Here is a 21,102-nt window from a genome sequence, read left to right as displayed (position 1 = left end):
TTCACCAAAAAATAACCCAGAATTTTGTACTCAATCAATTATAGATGAGTAACATAGCTACATTAAAGTATTTATATTGTAAATAGCAATCATATTGATTTTGGAAGGACTTCTCTGAGGTGACTTTGCTGGACTTTTTGAAGGGCTCTTCTCAGGAGTATTGGCTGCAGGTTTTTCTGGAGTCTTGTCTGCTTTTTTAAAGAAAGTGTCCAAGAAAGTTTGGACAGATGTTCTCCAGGGAGATGGGCAACGCAGCAAACTTTGTTCGCTGGTGTGGTGTTGCATCGGATCAAGCATTGTAAATTTGAAACTGATGTCGCAAAGTTGAAACAGGGTGTCAATTTATAAATGTTGTAAGTGCAAAATGTAACTGGAAATGTTGTAAGTTGAGGACTCCCTGTATAGGATTGGTCAAGTGATTGGAAAGTTTGGACAAATTTAGCAGTATAATGGAGTATAATTTTGTATTTATTTGTCCAGATAATTTGTTTTTATCATGTAAACTGTGTCAGGCCGGGTTTTAATATGCAATTTTAATATAACATGAATTGTGCAATATTCACATTTATGTTAACAGATATGGAGCTTAGGTTTTTTGGCATCAGTAAACACATCAGCAGCAGTCCCTCGGAGTCAAGGATGACATCTGTCAGGTTTGATAGGTCCTCAGGTGACTGAGGAGCCTGATTCTGGATATACATATTCTTCAGCAATGGAGGCATGTTGCTGTGCCAGGAAGTGGCATTCACAGCCCCAGGTTAGTCTCCTTCTCCTTCCTCCACTGCCACTGGTCTGCTTCAGTATTGAGTCATTAGGCCTTGAAGTGGTGTGTGCCTTGGTGGATGAGGTGGCGCCACACTAAACAGTCAGTAGCTTGCTCCTCCCAGCCATTGGTGTTGATGCCTCTGTGCTTGAGGGTGACCTTGAGTGTGTCTTTATACTGTTTCCTTTGGCTGACAGGAAAAGGTCATCTGGCAAGGCAGGTGGTTCTCAGACATCTGGACACAGTGGCCTCTCCATTGGAGTTGATTTCTCAAGAGCAAAGCTTTGATGCTGGTGGATGCAGCTTCATGGAGGACGCTCACACTGGTCAGGCAGTCCTCCCATTTGATCCCCAGGATTTGATGGAAGCACCACTGGTGAAAGCTTTCGAAGGTCTTATTGTGGTATCAGTAGATGGTCCAAGTTTCACCGCAGTAGAGGGTGGTCAGCATGACAGCCTTGTAAACCAAGACCTTTGTCGATTTCTGAAGGTCTCTATTTTTGAAGACACATTGTTGCAGCTTGAAGAAGGTGGCACTGGGGTGGTTGACCCGGTGCTGGACTTCCTCATCAATGGTAGCCTGTTGAGAGAGGTGGCTGCTAAGATATGGAAAGTGCTCCACGTACTCCAGAGCCTCCCCATCTATGTAGATAGTGTGAGGAACGTTCAGCTGGCCTGGGGAGGGTTGGTGGAGAACCTTCATCTTGGCGATGTTCAAGGACAGGCCAAGTCTCTTACACAAAGTTTTGAAGAGATCTCAGGTTGCTTGCACATTCTGTGCAGAGTAAGCCATCACGTAGCAATCATCCACAAACTGAAGGTCATGAATATCCTTGGTGGTGAGTTTTGGTTTTGCCTGGAAGCACCCAAGATTGAAAAGCTTCCTGTCCAGTCAATACTGGATACTGATGCTGGATGGCATCTCAGATGAGGTGGATGATGATGGTCAGGTAGATGGCGAACAGGGTGGGGGCGATCATGCAACCTTGTTTGGCCCTGGTCTGAATGTGGAAGGCGTCATTTTCAGACCCTCCACTCAGGACAGTGGCAGTCATATCATCATGCAAGAACCCCCACATGGTGATAAACTTCAGTGGGCAGCTAAGGCATTGGAGGATGGTCCACAGAGCTTCATGATTTAAGGAACTGAATGCCTTGGTCAGGTCAATGAAGGCGAGGAACAGTTCTTGATTTTGCTCCCAACATTTTTCTTGGATCTGCCTGGCAACAAAAACCATGTCCACAGTACCCTGGAATGGTTGGAAGCCACACTGGGTTTCCAGAAGGATCTCCTTGGCGACAGGACGAAGGCAGTTCAGGAGGATGCAGACCAAGATCTTACCCTCAATGGACAGGAGGGAAATCCCCCTGTAGTTCCCACAGTCAGATTTGTCCTCCGTCTTGTGGATGGTCATGATGGTCGTGTTCTTGAGATCCCCAGGGATTGTCCTCTTCATCCCAAAGGCGAAGGATAAGCTGGTGGAGTTGTGATGTGAGCCAGAAGACGCCAGCATGGTAGACTTCTGTGGGTATACCATTTGGTCCTCAGGCTTTATTGATTTTGATCTGTTGGATGGCCTGCTTCAGGTCTCTGATGGCTGGTGGATCGCCAAGGGAATCCACCACAGGGTGTTGCGGGATGGCTTGGAGGGTCTCCTCTGATACAGTGGACTCCCAGTTAAGGAGGTGTTTGAAACACTCCTTCCAATGCAGGTGGATGGCGTCATCGTCCTTGAGGAGCCGGGAGCCGTCCTGTGATCGGAGGGGGTTTTGTCCAATGGAGTGGGGTCCATAGGTTGTCTTGGTAGCCTGGAAGAAGTTATGCATGTCATGCTGGTCAGCGTAGCCCTGGATCATGCGTGCCTTCTCCACCCACCAGTCATGAAGACATGTTCTTCATGTCATGGATGCATCACTGAACTTTAGCCTTCAGCTAGTGGTACACAGCCCGTCTTTCACCAAGTTTGTGGATGGCTTTGCCAGGAGATGAAGGGTGCACACTTCCGCTTGTGGATCTGAGCATCATTGGCGCTGAACCAGTCCTGGTCCTGTCGCGATGTGAACCCAGTAATCTGGGCGCAGTCTTCTTGGACAGTGGACTTGAGTTGCTCCCAGTATGCCTGGATGGAGTAAACAAACACACACACACACACACACACACACACACTCTCTCTCTCTCTCTCTCTCTCTCTCTCTCTCTCTCTCTCTCTCTCTCTCTCTCAAAGCAGGATTTGGGGGCTTTTTAAAACCAAATGTTACCTTGATGCCAGGATCTGTGAAGCTTTTATATCTGCAACCACATGTAGGAAGTAATAACTCATGAACACTCTTCTTTGCAATAACAGGAAAGCAAAGCAAATACTGTCCCAGATAATTCCTGCTTCACCACTAGGCAATTTACATTTTGAATCATCTTCAGCTGCAAAAAAAAAAAAAAAAGAGAGAGACCAGAATAAAGGCAATTGTCTTCAATGTGTCAACATCCCCCATTATATTTAATTAGTCCAGTAAAATAATATCTAATAGCCTTTTTGTCTTGAAACTTATGTCCTAAGAAAAGTGAAATATATAAATTAATTCGAAGGTTACTGTAATTTTTAGAGCTAGTCAGAAATTGTTCAGCGGTATGATTTTCAGTCAGAAAATACTCATTCATCAAATATATTCTATTAAAATGTGCTTGCTTTCACAAAAATTATTTCTGAAATAAACACTGGGTTTTTATGGTTTTAAATGCTCTGCTACAATAGTTTTGGAATGGAAGCTTCTAAATTTTAATTTCTTTCTTTTTCAGTTTTATTTCATAGTATGAAATATATGTAACATATAGCATATTTTACATGAAACGTATATGAAGCAGTTAGAATTATTTTGTTTTTCAAAAACAAACTATTTCAATGATCATTAACATCTTTTCCCTTGGGAACTTCAATTTGTGAGAAATTTTAAAACATTAATTTTGGTACACAACAGAAATTTAGAAACCACAAAAGCTTTCCTGAATAAAAATATCTGTCCTTGTTTGAGACTGATTTTGTTGGTCCTCCCCAGAGCAATCTGAGGAAGTCCTATACAGATTTTCAGAAGTTTTAGGGAATATGGGATGAATATACAGAAGTTTATATGATGAATGTGTGTCTTTGCATATCCTTCGCCTCCCCAAATAATATAATTCTTTTTTAGATCAGAAAATAACTTTTGAAACAGAAAATAACAGCTTTATTGCACAGTTCCTAGAAAGTAATACCTTACTTTATAGAACATTATGCTTGCAAACCATTAATAAAGACATTTCCTGTTCTATGGATAGAAGAAATCGGTAGTAAGTTCAGATATGACTGCATGTTACGTTTTGGCAAATGATAATTTTAAAAAGTATATATAATGGATACCATTCAGTTTTACTCCCTATTTTCTGGATTCTATCATTCCAGTCTAATTGCAGACTGCAGTTAATTTTTAAGCTACCAAATCTATAATGGGAAAAATAGAATTGGCTGCATTTTTCTAAGGAGTTTAATCTTTCTTTACAGAAAAACATGTAGAAGTATGGCTACTTGTACTTACGCATCTTGTAACCTTTAACTGTACATGCCAGACTAAATGCTTGAATCAACCAGCAACTATTGTTGATTAATGCGTGAATGTAGCCACATGCTCCTATCTAAAAAGCAAAGAAAAATACTGATATATAAAGATCAGAAATAAAGGATACAAATGTTAATAAGCCTATTTGTTACAAGTGTAGTTGTTGTTTACATTTCATGGTCAAATTTATGAGTTAAAATACAACAAAAGCTAGACTAAAAAAAGATGCATTTGTCAGTAAGATACATCAATTATAAAACAAAGAATAACTTTATGTTTTCCTATTTAACTGCATATTTTTGTTGTTGCTTTTCGCTGAGAACATATGTCTTGAGTTTGGTAGAAACTCATTGTTAACGAACTTTTATAAATTGGTGATAGGGTGTTACAGACACACGTGACTGTACACACAGACATAATCCCCACTGAATGCATGTATATAAAATTAAGTATGTAAGTAAATGTTAATAGCATTCCTAAATGCAGACAGACAGTAGTTTTGTTTCAATACGCTGGTATATATAAATTTACAGAGCAAAATGTATGGATCATTTTGATTTGGTTGTGACAATGTTCAAAGATAAGAAGCAATTGCCAAAAATACACATAAATTTACCAATTATAAAATTTTATAATTTGTTTTTTCTTAGCATGATAGCATAATAAGCGTTGCAGGAAACTGTTCCAAAATTCAGGTTTAACATTCATAAAAAGAAGCCTAATATTTAAATAATGAATATTTAAAATATTAAACGTTGAAGCTTTCATCTGAAAGGTAGACCAGGAGGAAAAGCAAACTAGAAGCTACTCTACAGTTTTTGCATAACCCTTCACATTGTTAATGTCACAGATTACATCATGTTGTATACAATGATTGCTTCTAGCACTAGGCTCCAAAATGAGATTATGATTAAAAGCTTTAAAAAGTTACCCAATGTATTCATTGTACATCTAACCTTGCAAGTCCATACTCAAATAAAACTTCCACAGACTTCAAAGAAGAAATTGCTTTAAAAATATTAGGATTTTCCTTTCTGAAAATTGTTTCATGGCTCATGAAATTTGAGACGTCTGGGATGAGCAAAATAGGTAAAACATTTTCCTATAAGAAAACCGTGACGGTTTTGGATTGTCAATTTTGGATTTAATTCAGTTTCTGGATTGAACATAAAATCTTTCAGGCCATTAGCACAAAAGAAAGTACTTTTTCTGAGTGAATAATGAACTACATGATCTTGCAGTTAAACCACGAAAGCATTCAGTACTGAACTAAAAAAGCAGCCACTTACCGAAAGAATGTTTTTCATTGTAATCACAAAGACATTATATGCAATCAGCCAGTCCCAGTAACGCAGAATGCTTCTGATAGGTTTCAATAATAGATCTCCACCAAAGAGAAGGAAATAGAAACAGGCCACCAAGTAACCCATGCAGAATATGCTGATCCTTGTAGTACCCGTGATGAAGATTATAGTAAGCACAAACCAGAAGAGGTAACTAAATATTATCACTTTATACATATCTAAGTAGGATCTGAAACAAGAAGACATAAGCAAAAACAAAAACAAAACAAAAAAAGAAGAGGAAGAAAAAATTACTAATTCCTGATCAAATTGCCACACATTTTGCCCAAAACTAGTGTGGTCCTCAGATGGGCTGGCATCCTAACTTCATTTTTGGTTCCCTCCGTAAATTAAATTCCGAGCTCAGTGGGACTATTTATTCACACAGGTGCATGATTACTTTGCTTGATTAGACTTCATGTCATAAACAGATGGAAAATATGTTCTTCAGCAACTTCATGATGGAGTGATAATATCTAGCAATGTCAGTGCAAGTAAGTCTGTTTGAGCTCATCTCCTAAAAATTCTGGGTAAATATACTGCAAATCTATTTCCAAAAACCCACCAACATTACCTCACTGCTACCAATTCTATATTTATTGATGACTTCTAGGGAATTGTATCTGGTGAAAGGCCCAGTTGTCAAAGACAGCTTCTAAAAATATCTTTAATCTAGATCAATTATAAAAAGGAGATGGCTCTGCAGAATGTAAGTGTTTTATAGTTGTCTGAAATCTTAGAAATCAGCCTAAATCATAACTGGAACAATTAAGTGTTTTCCAATTCCTCAAAATCTTGACTTCATATCATCTCAGAGGCAGAACACATTGTATAAACAACAGTGTATATAGCTAAGCATGGTCAGACTAATGAGATCTTAGTTTTCTTTGGTGTAAAGTTTTGCTGCCCCAGGCTTGGAAAGCTACAGCACCAGGAAATCATGAAGGAAGATAGCACAATAAAAACAGTCACACCTTCTATTCCAAATCATGTAAGCAGCAATGAGCTCATTGGAATGCACCCTGTAACCTGTAGAAACCCTTGCCACCCTATATTCCTAGGTCCAAAACCACTCCGAGCTGTCTATTGGCTTATGTTTAGAGCCTATCTGTCATAATTCCACATAAGGAAAAACCAGATGACAGAAGACAGAAGGCTCCCTTCTCTGTATTTCTTTTAAGCAATAGGTCTGTAGTGGCTACATTCCTTGCAATCTATCTTCTCTATCTACCTACCTACCTACCTATTTTTTTTTTACAGGGGGTGCTGGGTTTTGTGCAATAAAGAACAAACACATTGTTTACATGCATTGTGCAGAAAAATAAATGGGAGATGTCAGCTAAACAAGGTCTCCAGGAGGCCCTGGATGTTCTTGAAGATTGTGTCCTCTATGTTTCTGCAGAAAAACACACTGTAGTTTTGCTGTTCTTTTACATAATAATTATTGATGTGTGGGATGGCAGGGAATAGATTTGCTTCCTGACATTATTTTTATCTTTGCAATGTTTGAAAAAACTTGTCCCGTGCTGCTGACAAAATGCATCAGCATTTCTGAGAACAGCTAAAGATGAAAAAACTGAAAATACAATTGTAATATAAAGAAATGCCTCAAATAGTGAGTACAAAGGTTTGATTGGGGCTTCTGTTTGTTTGTGTGTTTAGTTTCTGTAGGTAATGAATTCCCATAGAAACCTCTTGAAACCTATGTAAGCTCCCAACATATACCCTTCAGATCTCAAGGACAGGAAGGTAAGTGAGAATATTTTTAGGTAAAAATAGAACCAGAATTGCAGGTAAATCATTCCTTTTTTTCCTTATAAAGACACCAAAAGTAGTGAGCATCCTAATTCAAGTAGTAAGCATCCTAACTCAAATGGCTGAGATCTTCTTGGCATGCAGGGAAAGGTGCTTATCCAGGTACAAACTGTAATACAGTAATGGCTCTTGCTGCAAGCCATGTATATCACAGTAGTGCCGGCTCAGTGATGCAGAAAGCTTTGTCTTACTCTCATCATCATCTTTGAAAATGAAATCACAATGATGAGAAGTCATGAGGACATCATTTGATCCTTAGCTTGCTACAAGCAAACTCCAAGAACTTCCAAATGTCAAGTTGATACCAAAGAATCCCACGAGCAAGAACAGAACGGAAAAAAAAACACGTGATAGGATTTTGTGTTATTAGACTTTGAAGTCCAGTTTGAAAACCATTTTGGAAGAACGTATGAGGTTACTTTTTCCGCCGTAAAACACAGCAAGACTCAGGAGTCTTAAGTTCATGCCATTTATAATCCAAAGTATGGACTACCATATAAGCGCAGAGGCAGAAAAGGATCTTGGAGTCACTATTGATTCCAAGATGAACATGGGCCACCAATGTGGGGATGCGGTCAGGAAGGCTAACTGCACCTTGTCATGCATCCACAGATGCATCACGAGTAGGTCCAAGGAGGGCCACCCACATGATCAGGGGGCAGCAGGGCAGGCCCTACAAGGAGAGGCTACAGGACCTGAACCTGTTCAGTCTCCACAAGAGAAGGCTGAGAGGGGATCTGGTGGCCACCTATAAACTTGCCAAGGGGGACCAGCAGGCAATGGGAGAGTCCCTGTTCCCCCGAGCACTACCGAGAGTAAAAAGGAATAACGGCCATAAGTTGACTGAGAGTAGATTCAGGCTAGACATCAGGGGCCGCTACTTCACAGTCAGGGCGGCTACGATCTGGAACCAACTTCCAAGGGAAGTGGTGCTGGCTCCTATCTTGGGGGTCTTTAAAAGGAGGCTAGACAATCACCTAGCCGGGGCTGTTTGACCCCAGTACTCATGCCTATGGCAGGGGGTTGGACTTGATGATCTGCTTAGGTCCCTTCTGACCCTACTAACTATGAAACTATGAAGCTATAAACATGTTTAAAGTTTAAAAACGATTGCCTGGCAGTGGCAGTAGCATTTCTAGGGAGTCAATCCCTTCTAAACTAGTTTTTTCATTCCATGGGTATTAACAATCCTGTTTTTAAAAATGGTTTTAATGCTCCACCAATCAATAAAGCTATCCTTTGTTCTGCAGTTCTTGTGACTGTTAGGTGCTCTTAGCAATGAAACTCCTATTTCACAGCCCTGCAGATTGTTTAAACTCATTCCAGTGAAGTTATATTTATTTTTGCTTCAATCCTAAACTGAATATAGCCCTAGACCTCTAGTATATTAGGAAAGCTTCTCATTTGTTTTAAACTGTGTTGTTTTATATACGTTAATTTTTGTATGTGTTGTTTTGTCTGTGATGATATGGTGATGGGGAGGGGGCAGCAAGGAATAGGAGATACTCTGTTTGCCAGGGCACCTCTTGGAATAACTAGGAACAATGGCTACAAACTGACAGAGGGCAGATTTAGACTAGATATTAGGAAGAACTTCTTTATGGTAAGGGTTACCAGAATCTGGAATAAGCTTCCAAGTGAGGTGGCAGCTTAAAGACCTCCTACCCTGGAGGTCTTTAAGAAGAGACTGGACAAACACCTGGCTGGGGTCATCTGACCCCAGCGCTCTTTCCTGCTCAGGGCAGAGGGTCAAACACGATCATATTCTGAGGTCCCTTCTGACCCTAATAATCTATAATATCATCATTTGCTCCCCTCTTTTCAAAGTTCTAGATCCACCCATAGATATGCCTATTACATTTTAGCAAATATCTCCTGTATTATAATGACTGTTGTGAGCTTAAGTACCATGGCATGCAAAAAGGCTGATCTATTTTCAAATTCATGATGACCCATCAGTATCAATCTGCTAAACCATAATGAATACTTTGGAATATAAAAGCATGAGTGGCATCTAACTGATATGCTACTGATATGTTCATGGCCTGTCAATAAGGCTACCAGCAAAAAGAATTTTCACTTTCTCTTCTCTCCATCTTCTTCCCCAACAATCTCCTGCTTTTTCCTCTGACTCCTCACTTTTCCATCTCTTTTTGCTCACCTAGGTGACCGTCTACTTCCTCCACACATTGTCCTTTGATACTTTGCCATAGGTTCAAGTCTCACAAACCGCTTCTTAACGTTTACCCGCTCCCTGTATTTTTCATCTCAGTCTCTTACTCCTGATATTCACCCTCAGTCCCTATTCTTCTACATCCTGTATTCCCATGTGGCCCTCCCTGCCAATCTCACTTTTTGCTCTACACGTTACTCCGTTCCGTGCTGTGTCCTGTATTCCCTTCTGCTCCATTTATTGATTTTTCCATTGTCTTTAGATAGATCCTCAATCCTAAAAATCAGTTCCTTTATTTTGGTTGGATTATCCACATTTTATTCCAGTATATTCCAGAAAATGCTTTGGACTCATTATCTCCTTCAGCCCCTTCTCATAAATCGAATGTGGCTTCCCTTGTTTTCAAGGTCCTCTTTATCAGTAGCTTCCTTTTCTTTTGCTTCTGTTTGTTTTAGTGTAAAAACCCACAGTTAAAACCCTTTTTATTAGCAACCAAATGTTTATCTTCTTTATGCAAGTCTGACCTGAGGTCTGTAATGATGTTTTGCAGATCCCCTCTCATTAATCTAAGTGAGAAAAAGGTGGTTTCAAAAAAGGCAGTATATTTGCCTTTGTAAGAACTTGCTGCCTCACCTGATGCTTGCTGCTTGGTTGTAATTATTACAGGGCATAGTTCTATGAATGACTGCTGGTATTAGGCCATGGTCCTATGGGGAAAAATTTGTTTCAAGATTCCCACACTATTTTTCCTGCCCATTTCTGGATATTTGCACAGGGCCACTTCTGAGTGCTACTAGGGTGCTGGCGTTGGGATTTTCCAGCATTAAAGGCTGTGGGAACAGAGATTTTATTTCATTTAGCCACATTAAATTCTGCTGCATTTAGAAATTCCCCATTCAATCTATTGGCTTTGTTTTGTTTTTAGAAATGTCTTTGCTTGTGTTTCCCCCCAGGCTCAGTCACGTATCCCCTGAGAACTCCGGGGGTGGAAAAAAAAGAAGTAAGATTTCAGGAAATCTCTTCCTTATGGTCCATTTGTCATTGTTGATCTCAAGTACATTTCCAGAAAGACGAAAACTAAAGTGATCGGCTTGGATATATGTTCTTTCTCCCCATTGTTTATATTGTAGTAAAAGCCTTTTAGACATGACTATTGAGGCAATAACTGTCCAGTGTCTCTTCAAGAAGAGAAAAAAATAGAAGATAATTTTCAGCATGTTATAAGGTATTTTTTTTAATCTTTTGAACACCTCATAAATGAGAGGTGTTTGGTTAAAACCTTGTTCAGTGTTTTGGAAACCTGCAGCACCCCAGTAGAAAAGCCATGTGAAAGTGAAGAATCCAATACCAAAAAAGCAGAGCAAATTCTTGGCTGCTGCATAAGCCTTAAGCATCATTGTTGCCAAAAGCACTGGAACTGTTGCTTTTGCCCTAATTGATGCCATTGTCACTGGCTTCTATACAGCTGGCCCAATTTGTACTGCTCTTGGCAGTACCAATAAGGTTGACAGTGAAGCCAAAATAATTGAAAATTACAATGCAGTTCAGATGGTGTGGGTGAGCACTGGGCTGAAGTCTCTCTTGCTCTAGAGCTGGAGGGCTTGTGAGTGGATTTCCAGGCAAATTATGTTGGATGGTACCCTTACAACCACCACAGGACAGCTTCTTGGGCTTTGTAGTCTGCTTCAGCACAGACGAGCCAGATGGCTTAAGCATGGTAGAGCAAGTTCTGGGTGAAGAGGAATGATGGATTGGCAACCTGTAGCCCATGAGGCTTTAGGGACATTTGGTGATGGTCAGATCTAGCTGTGAGCACTCTCCTTGTATGGCCAGAGGGATGTGCGCCAGCTGCAAGTATTCTCTTTGTGCCACTGTGGGGATGAGTTCTGGCTGTGGACGCTCCCTTTATGCAACTATGAAAACAAGCACTGGTGGCAGGACTCAGACTTGGAATGGATGATTCTGGCTTGCAGCTGGAAATTTGCCTACCTCTAGGAAACTGAGGGTGCCTATACACATTCAGGCAGGCTGCTCCGATGCACTGTAATTACAGTGTATTGGAGCAGATTCAATTAATTGAGTCTGCTGGAGCGTGGTAATTGCCAAGCTTCAGCTGACTCCAGTGTCATGTGTATCAGCGTCTCTGCACTGAAAAATGCTGGTGAGGGCACTTTAACTAAAGTTCATTCAACAAGCTTTAGTTAAAGTACCCCCACCACCACTTTTCTGTGCGGGGATGTTGATACACTTGATGCTCTGAGCACTGTAATTAGAGCGGTTTTCGGAGCTGCTCTAATTAAAGTTCCCCCCATCCCCGTCCTGAAGCATGTCTGTAAATACCCTGAAAGACCAGAATTTACTTCACCTAAAAGTATTTTAGTTCCTTGAATCCCAGGGGTAGATTCTCTTAAATGTGTCCTCCAGCAAAACAGACATTTATCATGCCAACAAGCTGTCACTGTAACAGCCTCATAAGCAGGAAGGTGTTTGAAATATCTCAAAATACTTGTATCAGCATATGAAACAACTCAGGGTTCAGCAGAAGATGAATTATTTCATCAAAAGCTTTGTAAAACAGTTAGCATTGTCTTTACATAGTAAATATAAGTATCTCTCTAACCACTGGGAAAAGGTAGCTATTAAATTCTTATAAAAAAGACTATGAGGTCCCAGGGGTGCTACAGATAGTAAAAACAAACTGCAGAGGATTGGAGCAACTCCACCTTTTCTATGTCCTCATGCATATAACTAAATGAATTCAAGCCTCATGTACTGTAGGGGTGTGCGAAGCGGGCCCTATTCAATTCAGATTCGGATTTGGATTCAGCCTGAATCAGGGACAGTGATTCGATTTGTTGATTTGGATCCCCGTCCCTGATTTAATTTGGCTGAATCTGAATCTGAAGATTTGATGCTGATTTGACATCAGTGATTCAGACATAGACACAGCTTTAAAAGTTTTTTCTACATACCTTGAAGTAGCAGGCATGGCTCATGATCACTGCAATGGTGGGGCATTTGGAATGTCCCACAGGAGTGTGGAGGGGCCCTCTACATGCTCCCCAGCAGACCCTGAAGTGGACCTGGTCTGCCAGGAAGCACACTGGGGGGCTCCCCCGTGCTTCCCCGGTTCAATGATCAGCCGCAAGAGGACCCTGGGTGCCCCCCCAACCCAGAAGGCACCAGTCGCCAAGCCGAGGGGGGAACGGGGGGGGGGCACAGCGCGCTCCCCGGTGGACCCAGAAGTGGACCAGAAGTGCTCTGGATCTACTGCCAAGCACACTGGGGAGCTTCCCATGCTTCTGTGGGACACTCCATGCACCACAGCATCGCAGCGATTATGAGCCCCTGCTACCTAGAGGTATATAGAAAAAACATTTAAAGCTGTCTCTATGTCCGAATTGCTGAATCTTTCTAAATCTCTCTGAATCGGTCTGGAGGGTTTGATTCAATTCAGAGAGATTAAACGGTCTCCTGATTCAATATAGATTCTGAGATTTGGCCACCAAAACAGGCCGAATCTCTGCCGAATCAAATTGGGGACTGAAGCTTCGCACAGCCCTAATGTACTGCTACTTCAGTTATTACAATCAGCAGTCCTGACTCAGGTGTGTAGAGCACACAACTAGAAGTAAATATATTCATATATATATTTACATACAAGCATTCAAAGTAGCTGGTAACAGAAGCTGGTAACTCAATAGCTCCAAAAGTTAGTGACTAGTTTTCAGACTGATTAAGACTAAAACAAGTGACTTTAGATTAAAGGAAGTTATATGTAAATTTGCAAACTTTGATTAAAATATTCCCAGTAGTGACAATATCATATAAACATTCCAGATACAAACTACTAAAGCAAAGAAATTACACTGGCTCCTTTATCTTAAAAAAGCCTTATATACAGGATTTCCTCTCTCCTTCTAAAGTCCGTGTACAATGAAAAATTAAAAGTTCTTAAATAGGTCTAGACCATCTAATATGCTAGTTCAAGAATCCTCATTAAGTCTTACACATGGCTTGTACAGTCAACGCATGACATGAAAGTACTGATTTTATTTGAGCTGAGTGAATCAAAAGGAAGAATTTAACCCAGAGGATTATGGAGAAGCTGCAGTCAAATTCAGGTTGAGGTTTGCCTTCCATTATAATCCAGACTTTGTTTTCCATCCCAAATCTTATTTGGGATCTTGTCACTACTGGGGTGTTTTAATCAAAATCTAAAAATTTAAGTATAAGAACTTTGTGCTTTAAGTTTGCTATATTTTATCAGAAGACAATTTCTCTTTGTATTTCAGGAAATTCTAGCAAGTTATGCAATATAGATAAAATATGTTTGTTACTTTTTAGAAAATTAACTCAAAAACCGCCTGTCCTGGAAACCTCAACATAATTTTATTTGATAAAATTCTGATGGGATTTGAGAAGATGCCAAATGAGGTCATTTATAAAGCAAAGTGATTTTCTAGCCCTTTTCTTTTTGAAGAAAATCTTCAAACAAACTTATCATTTCTGAACTAAATTAGGAAAAACTACACCCCACCTTTACTCTCATCCACCAGTCTTACTAGCAGTGACCTTGCTCAGACTCCTACCAGCCATCAAAGCATCTTACTCAGTTACTTACTGATGATGGCTTAGAGTCAACTGTATTTTGGAGGTTTTTAGCTACCAGGGACAGTTTAGCAGTGACAAGAAGAGAAAACATTAATGTTTCTCCCATCATAGCTGAGTCAGCTTGAATGCATTTAAATGAGTTAATTTTTAAAGTACTGAGTGATAGAGATGCCGTGATGGTCCAGGAAATGTGCAAGAGGCAAGAATTTTTGCAGGTGATCTTTTATTGGACCAGCTGCATGGTTGGGATTGACATAGGCAAGCTTTTGGGTATCATGGTACCCTTTTCTGAGAAACTTGAGAAAAGGGTACTGTGATACCCAAAGGCTTAATTTTAAAAGTTGGTCATTACTTTTGCCACAGATTCCAGGAGAAACAGTGGGATATATTTAAAGATCTTACAAATGGATTACAATGACAATATTTGTCTGGTAAAATGATGAATGTTTATCAATGAAAGACAGAAATACATACATTTAGAGTAAAATAAACAATATCTTTCTCAGCCATCTGCTGGTAACAGGCTTTCAGATTCAAAACAACCATCTAAATAGTAGTGGGCAAAACACAGCAACTAATGAAGTTTTCCACTACCGTTATTTTTGTAAACGTTACATTAAACTTTCAGAAATATTTCAGGCTAGATGCCCAACTGTGCTGACCTTGCACACAGAGCAGATGTAAAACATGGAGATGGTGACTCCAGAGCTCCCAGACAAACACTTATTGCACAGTGGCATGCAATCTCAGGGGACTGGACTCTGTTTCAGGTGGTCCCTTCCAGTCCCATGTTCCTGTAAGTTTCTAATGGAAGCTCTAGTTTATATCAGTTGGAACAGCTCCATCAAACAATGGATATATCTACACCTAAAAAAGGACAGAATATCAGACACTTTGCTCCAGACAATCTAAGGGTATGTCTACAGAGCAAACAGAACATGAGATGCAACATGTGCTAGTATATATGTACTAGCTTCTTTTAGCTAGTCTAGGTAAAAAGAGTAGTGCAACATAGAGGCATGGAATTTGGTAGCCATTCAAATACAATCTCCTGAGAGACCTTGGGCATGTGCTGTTCACTAAGCCTTGTGCCATTCTGTCTTCATTGCTATAATTACCTTAGCTGCTAGAGGGTTTGTTGGCATGTGTTTCAATCATACCTTCAATTTGCCCTACAGACATACCCATGGATTGACAGAAACAGCATGTCTTGGCTTCTGACCTGTTTGTTCACCTCCAATATACCCATATGACCATGGGTGAGTTGGGAGGGGCCTAAAGGGAAACTGCTGACCACACCTTTTAAGAGACCACTAAGTCTCCTCAGCTTTAACTTGTTCAAGCTGTCGGATTATTTTTTTTCCAGAAAAGAATTAAAAAAATACTGTATGATCTTGTTCAATTTCTTCTAAATAATAGATAAATACTTTTGCAAAATTAAAGATATAAATAGACAGATTCAGTTTGATATTAGTTCTTTCACAGCCAGATGAGGTGGTCAAGACAAAGGAGTAGATCAGGTACATCTACAAAAACACAACAGCTGCCTACCCAGAAGCTTCTGGTACAATCCTCTGAACTCCATCTAGGTTGATCAAATAACCATAAGAAAAGTATAGCTACAAGAGACCTCAGGAGGTCATCTAGACCAACCTCCTGATCAAGGCAGATACAAGGCAGTTTAAACTATCCCAGAAAAGTGTTTGCCTAACTTGGTCTTAAAAACTTCTGAGGGAGTTCTACAACCTCTCCAGGCAGTCTGTTCCAATGCTTAATCATCCTCATAGCTAGAAAGCTCTTCCTAACATCCAACCTAAATTTCCCTTGTTGAAAGTCAGGACCATTTCTTGTCCTGCTCCTTGAAGCCACAGAAAATAGTCAAGGGGATCACAGTCACTTAGGGCAGAATCTATGTGCCTCCAGGTCTGCTCATACTGGCAATGCTTTGTGTAAGCCAAGACTTGCTGTTAGCAGTCCCCCAGGAATGGAAAAGACTTCCCTATTGGTCACCTGATAAATTTGGTGGCCACACCTGCATGAGACAGTCCAAGATTTTGTCTGTTCCTACAATTTTTGCACCTGGACCCAAAGACCTAGTGGGTTCCTCCAGCCTCTTCCTGTTTCTTCCCACCCATGGTGTGGTAGTTCACTAGCCTTTACTGTAGAGATGCCCAAATCTAACAGCTACTCCACAATCCTGATGATGACAGATTGGTTAGCTAAAATGAACCACTTCATGCCGTGCACAGGTCTTCCCTCAGCCAAAGATACTGCCCAATTATGGTTTGATCACATGGTTCACCTTCATGATCTCCCAGACTATATAACCTCCAATCATGGGCCCCAGTTTGTTTCCTGACATTGGCATGAGGCCCTGCACCTGCTGGGAGTCCATGCCCAAGTCTCGTCCACATACCATCCACAAACAAATGCTTAAGCAGAGAGAACAAATCACATTCTAGAGCAGTACCTCTGGTGCTACTTCAATTTCCAACAGAATAACTTGGCTTCTCTGCTAGTACTCAGAGAGTTTACCTACAACAACTCCTCAACTGGATGCCAACAACTCCTCAACTGGACAGATGCCATCCTTTGCCAATTATGTGTTCCACCCCCACATACACCCCGCTCTGCTCATCACCTCTGATAATCCTACAGCTATGGACTGGGTACAACACAGGCAGGAGATCTAAGAAGAACTAAAAACCTGTTTCAAAAAGGCAAAAGAAATATACAAACAACATGAGGACCTTATGAAGTTCAACGTCGAGAAATGTAAAGTGCTCCACCTGGGGACGAACAATCCCCTGCATACCTACAGGCTTGACAATGCCAACCTGACCAGCACTATGAATGAGAGGGACCTGGGGTTAATAACTGATCACAGTATGAACATGAGCTGGAAGTGCAACACTGTAGCTAGCAGGGCGAACAATACCCTGGCATGCATCAATCGATGCATCTCCAGCAAACCCAATGAAGTGATTCTCCCACTCTACTCAGCATTGGTGAGGCTGCAGCTGGAGTACTGCATCCAGTTCTGGGTGCCGCACTTTTAACAAGGATGTGGTAAAGCTTGAGAGAGACCTGAGAAGGGCCACCCATGTGATTAGAGATTTGCGTGGCAAGCCACATGAGGAAAGGCTGAGGGACCTGGGACTCTTCAGCCTGAAAAAAAGAAGGCTGAGAGGGGACTTGGTAGCAGCCTACCACTACATCAGAGGCATACATCCAGGACTTGGAGAACAACTGTTCACTAGGGCACCCTTGGGGAAAACTAGGAGTAATGACCACAGACTCCTGGAAGACCATTTCAGGCTCAATGTTAGGAAAAACTACTTCACAACTAGGGTGTCCAGACTGGAATAAGCTCCCTCCAGAGGTGGTACAATTGCCTACCCTGGAAATCTTCAAGAGGACACTGGATGGTCACCTTGCTGGGGTCACCTGACTCCAGTTGTCTTTCCTGCTTGGTGCAAGGGGCTGGACCCAGTGATTTTCTGAGGTCCTTTCCAGACTTACAATTTGTGAAACTATGAACTTCAGCATGAGCCTGCTTCCTCAGTAGGACAGAAGATATGGCTGTCAGCAGAACACCTCTGCACCCACTGATCCTTACAGGTACATCAGCCCCTTCCATAACACCTGACACATTAATCCAGTCACCTTTGAACTGCAATTCCCACCAAATACTGAAAATCTATCTGGTATTTCACATGCCCCTATTGAAGCTGGATGTGGAAAACTCACCCCCTCACAAACCTCAACCTTCTTTACCACCCATAATGGTTCATGGCCAAGAAGAGTACTTATGAGGACCACTCAGGAAAGCCTGATGAGCACCCCTAGAAGGTTTGGGGGAAGGGAGGCTGCAATGTCAAGCTGTGGCCTTCAACTTGGGGCACTGGCCTGCCTGGCACAGCTGCCCATTCTGGTTTGCCCCCTCCTCAGCAAAACACGAGGGAAGACACAGGTAGCCAGAACCCTCCATCTGGGCCTAGCTATACACTCACTCCTTGTCACAAGGGTGGCCAGCCAAGGTCAGCTGACTCTTCACCTCTTCCAATATAAATCCCTGACCTGAAAGAGGAAGTGTTTTGGCAACAAGGCTCAAACTTGTACCTAGTGTGATGTTTTGGCTGGTACATGAATGACTTGTGCCCCTGGCAGTTAGGGGGCACTGCGGCGGGAGCACGGTGATGACGGTGGCAAGTGGGGCTGGCATCAGCGGTGGTGGCCAGCAGGGATTTGCATTACAACAAAGAGTATAGATATCTGTTTGCTTGTGCTGCCATAATTTTGTTTATGGTGGCATAAAGTGACACGCAACAGACCTGCCTTCCAACAGACCTACCTTCCTCTTGATACTTTACCTCAGAACAAACGTATGTCTCTTCTATATATAAGGCAACACCACCACCTTTTTTCTGTCACCCATCCTTCCTTATACCATCCATTACAGTATTCTAGTCACATGAACTATTTCACCAAGTCTCAGTCAACTCAATATTATCATATTTTTGTGATTATACTAGGACTTCCAGATTTTTCCTGTTTAGTCCCCATGCCTCTTACATTATTTTATAATCACCTTGGATGACTAGCCAATTGTCCTGTTACTTTTCCTGACAGCATTGTTAATATTTCCCATATTTTTTTCCCTGGGCTTTTGTCTGGGTCCACTTGCTCTTTTAGGTTGCTTGTGCTCTCTCTCCCTCTCTCTCTAAATTGCATGTGAAATTTAGGCCACAATTAGTGAGCCACTTCCACTATACAAATGCTTACTTCTGCTGGAGATAGTAGATAGTACCAATGTATTTTCTATCTATTTCTTAAGGAAGCTAAATAACCTCCTTCATATGTAGGTATAGAATGTGTGGTGTCAAATGGAAAAACTGAAGACAGACAGAATAAGTCATGAATCTTCCATTACCTCTATCTTCAAAATGAAGAACTTTCAAAGAAGAAATTTCAGATATACAAAATTTGAATTTACCGGCAATGAATGAAGTCAGGAACAGGGTTGTGCTGGCTGAATGATGCTGCATCTAGGTTCATGCAAATTTCCACATTATCCCCAGCCATGATTCGCACAGCAGCTTTATTTTCATCCTCAAATGTTTGTCTTTGCAAGGATGCACACAGCAGCAACATGAAATCATCTAGACAGACGAAGATGCTGTTAGCTCACATTTCCAGTGCAGAATACTGAGTACTTCTGAGAATATGCCATAATGTAATTATTGCATAGTATTTCATAAAATTAGATTGCATTATCTACAATGAACAATTATGACATTACTTGATTTTATTTTCACCTATTTCAGCCACTTTTATTTTTATGTAAAGAGAAAACAGGAAAGAAACAGAATTCAAAGCATCTGTTAAAAGTTAGACAGCAGCAGATACATAAAATTCTGAGCATTTGAATTTATTGATTATATAAAAACACAGCTACAATATAATGCCCTATAGAATACATAAGCTTGCTCTTGAAGGCGCAGTTTTGGTTTCAAATTTCAGTACACAAAAGCATCAAGTGAAAGGCAAGTAAATACCTCTCACAACTCTTTGCTAAATACTTACAGGCAAGAAAGACAGGATTTGGTCTCACAATGAAGTCTGGGAAGTATAACCACTTTATGATATTGGAGTTGAAGCTAGTCTGAGGGTTTCTCCATGGGTAGTCTACACAAGGAAAAACATGAAAACATGTAATCAATAGTTCACAACAATTACTTCATCCTTTTTCTGTCAATTTTCCAGCACTTTCCAGTAAGAGCAAATGGCAATAACTGGCCATAAAGGTCCTTTACCTTTACAAAAACCTTTACAAGGTCCATTATCTTAACTGGTCTTTACCTTTACACGGAGCAGGTGGAATGCCAATACAGAGGAAGTACTGGAATATAATGATGCATCCTAGAAAACAGCAATACTTTGGCCAGATCTCTGCAATGGCTTTTCTTCTGCGTCGATATAATACAGCAATTAACCAGAAGGCATGAATCATGGCATAGAAATCCATTCGTTGACCAATAACATTAACTGACATTAGGAAACAAGTCTAGGGGAAAAGGAAAGAAAAAATGTGCAATATTTACAGTCCCTACAACAGTTAGATAATGAAATAGCTTTCCATTAAATATAAAACTTAGAATGCAGGTAAATTAAACTCTTGAATGCAGCATAGTTCATATTCTTTTATCAGCACCCTTCCCCCGTGCTGTGGATATTATTCTACCAAATTTAACAATCCCCCTATCACAGTAGAAGAAATAAGACTTTCATGGTACCAAAACATAAAATGGACAGGGCATTATCACAATAAATTAGGCAGGAAACACATAATATCTGCCAAGTAAAGTCATATTACATAGCCTTATAGGTTAAATATAGACAGTCAAAAAGCCTGAGGCTGAATTGATACAGTCTTCCCAGATTAGTCTAAGCCATGTAGATTGAACCAAAAAGCAAGTGAACATTCACTTTTGATTCCAGAAGTGCAGCCACATGCATGCAGTAGACCAGGCCAGAAGCCAGGGGATGCTAGAGCATACCTTCCTGCTCAACTGGAGCAGACAGCTTGGGCCAAGGCTAGCCTGCCCACCTTGTGGGGGGGGAGAGGCGTTGTAGGGGAGGTGCAAAGCATCCTGAGATGCTGGGGGGCTGTGAGGTAACTTGGATCTGGAAGGGATCTTGGACAGAAGTTTAAAAAACTGATTGAACTTAAACAGTAAAGTCTGATGCTACAGGTTTATCTACCAGTTTTGACAATTTTGATGCTACCAGTTTTGACCATTTTG

The 21,102-nt window shown here is 40.9% G+C and overlaps 1 protein-coding gene across 3 annotated transcripts in view; it reads right to left on the bottom strand.

Annotated features, from left to right (window-relative positions):
• The window catches only part of PIEZO2 (piezo type mechanosensitive ion channel component 2), a 655,640-nt gene that overhangs the window by 102,212 nt on the left and 532,326 nt on the right, over positions 1–21,102 (bottom strand). For all 3 annotated transcript variants that reach the window (XM_019525255.1, XM_019525272.1, XM_019525264.1), the window contains 6 exons: positions 20,159–20,363; positions 19,883–19,984; positions 19,293–19,458; positions 5,641–5,884; positions 4,331–4,427; positions 3,023–3,182 (listed from right to left, as the gene is read on the bottom strand). In XM_019525255.1, the coding sequence (XP_019380800.1) occupies positions 3,023–3,182; positions 4,331–4,427; positions 5,641–5,884; positions 19,293–19,458; positions 19,883–19,984; positions 20,159–20,363 (974 nt within the window). The remainder of the gene's footprint in view (positions 1–3,022; positions 3,183–4,330; positions 4,428–5,640; positions 5,885–19,292; positions 19,459–19,882; positions 19,985–20,158; positions 20,364–21,102) is intronic.

The sequence above is a fragment of the Gavialis gangeticus genome, unplaced genomic scaffold, assembly GCF_001723915.1.
Source record: "Gavialis gangeticus isolate Ggan-Ray unplaced genomic scaffold, GavGan_comp1, whole genome shotgun sequence".
NCBI lineage: Eukaryota > Metazoa > Chordata > Crocodylia > Gavialidae > Gavialis > Gavialis gangeticus.
The sequence above is the reverse complement of the archived record's forward strand: the minus strand, read 5'-3'. Positions and strand labels throughout refer to the sequence as shown.